Source organism: Lactuca virosa, chromosome 8, assembly GCF_052849685.1.
Source record: "Lactuca virosa cultivar CGN04683 chromosome 8, Lactuca_virosa_CGN04683_v6, whole genome shotgun sequence".
Classification (NCBI taxonomy): Eukaryota; Viridiplantae; Streptophyta; class Magnoliopsida; order Asterales; family Asteraceae; genus Lactuca; species Lactuca virosa.
Window position 1 is genome coordinate 16518581 of NC_136433.1, and position 8658 is coordinate 16527238.

At 32.2% G+C, this 8658-nt stretch overlaps 1 protein-coding gene across 1 annotated transcript; it reads left to right on the forward strand.

Annotated features, from left to right (window-relative positions):
* Window positions 1–2618: 2618 nt before the first annotated feature.
* C/VIF2 (cell wall / vacuolar inhibitor of fructosidase 2) lies at window positions 2619–3387 on the forward strand. The gene has a single exon (XM_079067978.1). It carries the CDS (start codon window positions 2720–2722, stop codon window positions 3266–3268), a length of 549 nt encoding a protein of 182 aa, XP_078924104.1. The 5' UTR covers window positions 2619–2719; the 3' UTR covers window positions 3269–3387.
* The last annotated feature ends 5271 nt before the right edge of the window (window positions 3388–8658 follow it).

Genomic DNA, 8658 nt, shown 5'->3' on the forward strand with positions numbered 1-8658 from the left:
CACAAACGTGCCAAACACATTGACATTGATTATCATTTTGTTCGTGAGCTCGTTGCATTTGGCAAACTTATTACTATGCTCGTTCCAACCAAGCTTCAGGTTGCGGATATCTTCACCAAAAGTCTGCCTCGTCAGCAGTTTGAGCAGTTTCGTCGCATGTTGCGCCTTGGTCCACCACATGTCGCTTGAGGGGGGATATTAGACTACACTTATTTGTATTACATTTGTATGTCATTTTTTATTCTTTGAGGGGTTTATATGTAATTATCTCCACTATATAATGAACATAACCCCATGTCTTTTGACATGGAGATTCATTTACATAGGAAATCAATAGCTTTGATCCTCGAAAATCAAATATCAAAGCTTTGAGTTCATACTTCTTCATTCTTACTTTTTTCTTCATAATTGTTCAAAATCATTGAATCACAATCAAATCAAAAGCCTTGAATCTTGAAAGTTTGAAAATCCGAAGGAAATTGAAACTAGAGTAAGGTTTGGAAAATTAGAATCTATGTCTCAGGGAAAATCAAAAGGTATTATACAGTTTTTATCTATATGATACATTTATAATATTTGTTTAGAGGTTGTATGGTATAATTTATGATTGTTGCTTTTTCTGGAAATCATATTTTTTTTATAGGGAGTAATTCAAAAATCCGAATTCGAAAATCATAATGTATTCTCTATTCTCAGAATTTGTTTATAAGAAGTAAATCAGAAGTTAAAATGTTTCTGATTTCAAATTTTTTGGACTTTAGATGGTTGTTTTCAAGTAGAATGATGGTTGTTATAAGTAGAAACATTTTTTCTGTGTATTATTTTGAATGAAACTTTAATTTATGTATTTTGCACTAGAAAATGAATTCAAGTTTTAGGGCCTCTTTTTTGTAAAATTGAAAAAGGCCTCCGAAATCTCGAGACCGGCCCTGACACCTTGTTTCCAGTTTCACTGGTGATCTTGAAATGAAAATTTCCCCGTCAAGTACATATGGATAAATTGATTATTTCTCGCTCCCTTTAAGAAACCTAGATCATGTTCTTTTTATGGCCTCCATCGTTAAATAATAAATAAATAAAAATCTTTTAGTTTTGTTAAAAGTCATCCTACTTTTATTCCAAAGAAAAGTTACTAGAAACTCATTTTTTTCCCTTACAAACCACTACAGGTGATGATTTTATCAGTTAAAAACTTAAAATTCAACGCTTGAAAAAAAATTCAATAAGTTTGGTCGATTAAATAAAATAAAATAATGACTTTTTCACATAATAATTGTCAAATACAACGACTTTTTCTACAACAATCCGCATGGAATCAAACAAACTTAGATAAAGTCGTGACAATATGTTATATACTAGTTGTGAGATTCATGTATTCCATGGGTTAAGTTAAAAAAAAAATTTAAATATGAAGGTCTAAATAATTGAAAACTTTGAATTTATAAGAAAATAAGAAAAATAATGAATTATTAAAATTGAAATGTTTTTAATCTTTTAAATTTAAACAAATAATTTAAATAAATAAACAAAAGAAACTAATAAACTCTAATTTAAAAATTTTGAAATTAGAATGTAAGCTCATTAATTAAATTGATATTCATTTATTACTATATTTATTACAATTATTAATTAAATCTACTCTAATAAATGAAGGTTTTTTTGTCACATTTCACACTCTTATTCAATTTGCCAAATGTCATCTTGTGGTTATTTTGAGTTAATTTTCTTTCCACATGTCATTTTATGAGTTTTTTCTATTTTAATAAATTCCACATAATTACAATTATTAATTAAATCTACTCTAATAAATGAGTTTTTTCTATTGTAATAATTATAATAAATGTAGTAATAAATACATATCAATTTCATTAATGGACTTACATTCTTATTTCAAAATTTCCAAATTAAAATTTATTATTTTATTTTGTTTATTAATTTAAATTTTAAAGATAAAAAATAATCAATTTTAATAATTCATTATTTTTCTTATTTTCTTATAAATCTAAAGTTCTTAAATATTTAGACATTTATATTTAATTTTTTTAATTAAGTCATGTAATACATGTGTCTTACACTTAGTATTATATGAAAATTAATAAAATAGAAAAACCCATAAAATGACATGTGGAAAAAAAATTAATTCAAAATTACTACACATTTGTCAAATTGAAAGAGAACATGTCATGTGGTAAAAAAAAATTTTATTTATTAGGGAGGATATCAAAAGTATTGTATTTATTTTTCTACAAAAGAACCCGACAAACATCTTCAATATGAGTCCCTAGAATACAAAGGATTAAGGAGCAAACCACCCATGGTTGCCTCATGGAGTCGTGGTTCCGTTTCACCCGTGAAGTCGCTTTGGAATCTACCCAAATTCCAGGCACACACCCCGACACCCATTCTGACTATAATCATCTTAATTTTATGTCAACAATCTTCAACATTAAAATCATTAAAAAAACGATCTTAATCTTATATCAACAATATTCATCCAAAAAAAAAAATCACTAGCGTATTCTAACCACAAACCACCAATAATCGGATCGTATATATCTAAAACGATCGGACCCTACAGCGATTTTTACCTTGTGTATTAAAAGGTGTAACTTATTATGGATTCCGAAAAAGAAACAAAGCCCTATAAAACCTACACTTCATTGAGAACTCCAACGACTTTATTCCTGCTTTTGAATCATTTGTGAAAACTCTTGTTGAAATGGTTTCTTCTTCTTCTTCTTTCCTACTTCTTCTTGTTGTCGGCATTACTTGCACTCAAAACCGTAGTCTTTTTGTCAATGGAGACATCGATTTGATCCAAAAAACCTGCAAAACCACAAAGTTTTACGACCTCTGCATATCATCTCTCCAATCCGACTCAACCAGTTCAGAAGCCGACACAAAAGGGCTCGCGATTATAATGGCGAAAGTTGCAGTCGCGAATGCCACTAACACAAACTCCTACTTATCATCCAATCTACTCGTTAAGAACACGAACGACAATTTGAAAAAGGCGTTGAAGCAATGTGCAGATAAGTATTCCGCCGCAGGTATGGCATTGCAAAATTCCGTTCAAGATTTGACGTCGGAGTTCTACGACTATGCGTATATGCATGTGATGGCGGCTGCTGATTACGCGAATGCGTGTCATAACGGCTTTAAGAGGTACCCACGGTTGGTTTATCCACCGGAGATTGCAGCGAGGGAGGAGGGTTTGAAGCGTATTTGTGACGTGGTTATGGGAATCATCGATGCTCTCGCGAATTAAGATTATTGTGTAATTTTGGTTTGGTGTCTACAAATTGTATGTGTTTTTTGTAATCGTGTTTGAGATTTGTGTATTGTGTATGTTAACAAGGTTTTCTTAATGATTCAAATTTCTGTAAATAGTTTTTTCTTTTTCATAATGCCTACATAAAAGACTTATCACAAATAATCTTTTCACTTTTCAGCCAGCGAAAAATATAATATGATTTAGAAATGCGAATTATTCGTGAATTTGAGTATATTCGTTAAGTGAGCGTTAAAATTAGCTAGTAATTTATAGTATTAAAAAGTAACATCACAAATTAACAAGGTCTTTTTACCATCAAAACAAGTACCAAAATTGATCTTTATCTTATAAAAAATGTAAACCCACTTAGGTTAAGAGAATTAGGGTTTCACTTATGATTTTTTTAGTGCGACTTATACAAAGCACCCACTATAATTCTATATATAATTATATTGTATTAAAAAACCCTGAAAAATAGCCATATATTGTCACTTAATGAAATAACTCTATAAAAGCACGTTATCTATTTTGTTTTTCAGTGCCCCGCATGGGTCAAAGTCAAAACTCAAAAAAGCTCAACCCCTTAAATCACGTGCTACCCAATCCATTAATAATTGCGCGAATATTATTTCTAAGGCCCGTGGATATGAGTTTAAGACGCGGGTGTGGGCAACGGTATAAGATGTTATTGTGACTTGACACCTAACAACGTCGTTACTATGGCTGCAACACCGCTGCACATCGGCGTTTTTAGGTGCTACGTTGCTGGTCGTGGTCATGGTAACGAAGTGTAACGGCATTTATTTGGACGTTGGTTTCCTATTTGACCGTTTTCAAACGGTTATATATATATATATATATATATATATATATATATATATATATATATATACAACACCTAATTTTTAATCACCATTCTATTTTCTTTCTCTCTATTTCATAAAAACTTTCAACAATTAAAAAAATTGATCTTTTTGATCTGTTCCACTCGTTCAACGATGATAACGATGGCGACGATATCTTTGTGATTATAATGTACCGGTATTCTACGGACGTGCTATTACAACCCGATCCAGCTCCGCTACTCACACAATGTGCGACGTTAAATAGAGATCGCAAAGAAATGTTGCAACTTTTGGGTGTGATAACATGTTGCCCACACCTACCAGCCCTAATAACTAGTTCAAAGTTTTAGTAGCAAAATAATAATAATAATAATAAATAAATAAAATAATGATGACATGGAAATTAGAGGGTGTTCTATCATGTTGTCCGTTTCCACACTTTGTATTATAACACTATATATGACATGGCTGGTGAGGTGACAACTTTTGTGCATGATAACATGTTGTCTACATCCACCAACTTAAGTTATAACATTAATTTTTTGTCAATCTCAGATGCCATATCATTCTCTACAAATATAAAATAATCACCAAATCTACACACCAAAATCATTTTCATGTTAGTTGTAACATCCAATTTTTAGGTATGAATTTTATGCCTTAATTTTGTGGAATTTTGGTGGTCAGGACATGGTGGGGAGGATCACTACGACGTGATAACAACTTTTGGGTCACATTCATTTTAAGTGGCCACGACGTGGTCATGTATTGGCCACAACGTAGCGACGTCCCAAGCTCAAAACCTAATTTTACGGGCTTAAGGTCGTATTCAAAATATATGATGACTAGGATTTCGTCCACCCTCGGCCTCCATCCCCTCTAAGTGCTTAGATCCAAACCTTAATCCCTGCTCCTCCATTTTAAGGCTCTTTGTGGCATTCTTGGTCTTGTGAAGGAAGAAAGAAGTGTTGTGGAGTAAAATGATCAATAAGCTAGCTTCACATTAGTCTCCTTGAGCTCTTTATGGACCTTTGTAAGTCTACAAGCTCATATCTTTTGCTATACCTTTCTATATTTAGGTTTTTATGTATATTTCTTCATGTATGAGATGGTTTGAATGGTTGGGATCAATAAAGTTGGCAAATTTTCTGATCCTTGAGGTCCCAAGAGGGTTAACTGCTCCAGATCTGAAGTATTATGTAGTTTTGAGTCCATGCATGGGGTTTTGACCTCATTTCTCCCATTTCTGACCTAGTTAAGTGAAAGACATGCATGTCTACAAATTAAGGATTTTTATAATGGATATAAGTGTAAAGATGCCTTCTGGAAAATTTGAGCAAAGGACTTAACAGATTTAGAGCTTAATCAGTTAAGATGCCTTCAGCCAGGAACCACGACGTGGCATGTTCCTCGCCCTGACGTGGTGAAGGGGTTTATGCGATTGTTTTGTCATGTTGTTGCCACGCCGTGGTGGTGGAGATGGTCGTGACTTTTGGTCAACTAAGTAGTTTTAGATGATAGACTAAGGTTTACCCTTGAATGTTTCATTAGGTGGTGGGTAGCACCAACTTTTCGTCTGTGAGAGTTTTGGTACTTCGACTTCGATTGTGAGGTGAGTCTTCTCACTATACTATGTAAGATGCTAGTTGTCTTTGTGAATTTTGCATGAAAGCTCAGGATCTGGCCCTTGGCAATTGTATGGAAGACCAGGATATAGCCCCTGACAATTATATGAAAGACCAGGATCTAGCCCCTAACACTTATACCTAAGACCAGGATTTGGCCATTGGCATTGCAAGGAAAGACCATGATTTGGCCCATGATAGAAAGTGATTGTAAGATTATGATTTGGGCCATAACATTCACTTAGGGTTAGAATAGACCCACAAATTTTATGTATGATATGTGGTATTTTGGGGAACTTACTAAGCTTTGTACTTACGGTTTTATGTTTACATGTTTCAGGTAATTCTGGTTCCAAAGGGAAGGGTCCGACTTGATCGTACTGCATCCCCTAGAGTTTTCCGCACTATCTAGTTTATGACTTTACTCTGATGTTTTCAAAAATACATTATACTCTGATTATCTTTTAAATGATTGAATGAAGGGTTTAGGTCATTTTTGGTCACTTAACTTTTGGTTTTGTGCTCATTTGGTCACTTAACTCTTTTTAAGTTTGAAAAGGTCATCAAACTTTTGACTTTGTGCTCATTTAGTCACTTAACTTTTGGTTTGGTCACATTTAGTCACTTAACTTTTAGATTTTTGCTCATTTAGTCACCTAACTTTTAAAATTGTGCTCATTTAGTCACTAAACTTTTGAAAAAATTTAAAAGTTTAGTGACTAAATGAGCACAATTTTAAAAGTTAGGTGACTAAATGTTACCAAACCAAAATTTAAGTGACTAAATGAGTACAAAACCAAAAGTTTGATGACCTTTTAAAACTTAAAAAGAGTTAAGTGACCAAATGAGCACAAAACCAAAAGTTAAGTGACCAAAAATGACCTAAACCCTTGAATGAATGGTTTTGGTTTTTAAAATAATGAAATTTTTACCTTGTATTTTTGGTACGTTACATTAGCATCATAATAGATTATATAATATTAAAAAATATAACATTTAAATTGGAAAAAAGACATTAGAAGACCAAAAAATACATAATTTATTTTTTTCTAAATACACTACTCATCATCATCGTTAGCATCATTGATATGATCCGCCAAGTCTTGTCAAAGTTATGTTTTTGTGTGTCTTGAATATCAATGACTCTATGCAAATATTCCACTGAACTTATGTGTTGGGGCTCCGTTGGCATATGTTGTGTAATATTTCGTCCTTTATCTTCCACTACCATGTTATGCATTATGATACACACATACATATAATATATCGTAGAGTTTTTATCTTATATGGTCGTGTCACATGTTCTACTATGTGTCACTTCGCCTTTAGAACTCCAAAAGCACGTTCCACATCCTTACAAGATATTTCCTATCTCCTCTTGAAGTTGGTTCCACTGGGTGTCAAAATGTCTTCACGAATGTGAAATACGTTTTGGTGGTAACGAGGCTCGACACGACTTGAACCCGGGATAGTGTTCTCTTAGCCTTAACGACATTAAAAGCATTATACGTAGGATCCTCCACTACGTGGAGGACTAGTACCATACAACCTTTTTACTTTACTATTGCATTATTTGTATATATTTGTTGGGTTTTCTAAATTACTTGTATAAGAAATTCACACTTATTAATGTTCAATACACAGAGTATTTGATTTTAAAAAAGTTACAAATCTAGCCATTATTCTTAATGACTTTTCACTTAATAGCCAAAAATAGCATACCAACACAATAGACGATTAAGAAAACCTAGTCTAAAACCTACGGTTTTGTCTAAATCTTATGGTAATAAACTATGGTTCAGAGCTTATGGGCTACGATTTTGGAGCCCATCTACGGTATGAGGGTCCATTAGCCCCAAAATATATAAAGTTAGAAAATTTCATTTAGGTCGTTTTTGGGTGTTTGAAGCTAGTGAAACGCTCTCCAATAATGATTTAGAGCTTATGGGATACGGTTTTGGAGCGTATCTACGGTATGGGGGTCCATTAGCCTAAAATATATAAAGTTAGAAAATTTTATTTAGGTCGTGTTTTGGTGTTTGAAGCTAGTGAAACACTATCCAATAACGGCTCCGAAAAACAAGAAGTTTTTTCTCATAAACTTCTTTTTTATTTGCTTTTTACCGTTTACCTTGAAAGGTAATAGTAGTAGGGGTGGAATTGGTATGGTACCAATTCGTTTTTTTCTTAAACCGTATACCGTACCAACTATAATTAATATAAAAAAATTGTTATCGGTACCGTACCAAATATACTTGGTACCAATATATTTGGCTACCAACAAGTTTGGTTGGTACAAATTGGTAATGGTATATACCGACTTCTTTTAATTTTTTATTTTAAGAATTTAAAATAAGCAAATACATCGGATTATTTTGATTTTTAGTAAAGAAATTAGTTATGTAGTTCTTTTAATTTACAAATGAATTATATTCAAGTAACGCTAAAGTAATGTATTAATTTTGTGTTTTAACGTGGTAATAACTAACTTATATTACTTTCTTAAAACTCTAAACACTAAAAACAATTGACAATTGAAATATACGATTTCGTTTATATATATATATATATATATATATATATATATATATATATATATATATATATATATATATATATATATATATATGAATTGGTTGGTACGGTATTATCATGGTATTCAAAATTTTATACCATTACTGTACCAAGATTGTTCAATTGGTACGGTACTAACAACCAAACATGTTGGTTACCAAATATGTTGGCTACCAACTTTCTTGGTTCGGTTGGTAGCATTTTTGTTGGTTTTCGTGGTATAATTTTGGCAGCCATAAATATTAGTGGGTATATCTTTTTTGCAGAAAAAAAAAGAGAAAAAAAAATTGGAGATGCGGTATGCCATCTACGGTGTACAAGCTGTTTATGCACAAAATGT

What these genes read in the sequence shown, in the direction of transcription:
- C/VIF2 (XM_079067978.1), top strand. Translation starts at nt 2,720, where the DNA reads ATGGTTTCTTCTTCTTCTTCTTTCCTACTTCTTCTTGTTGTCGGCATT.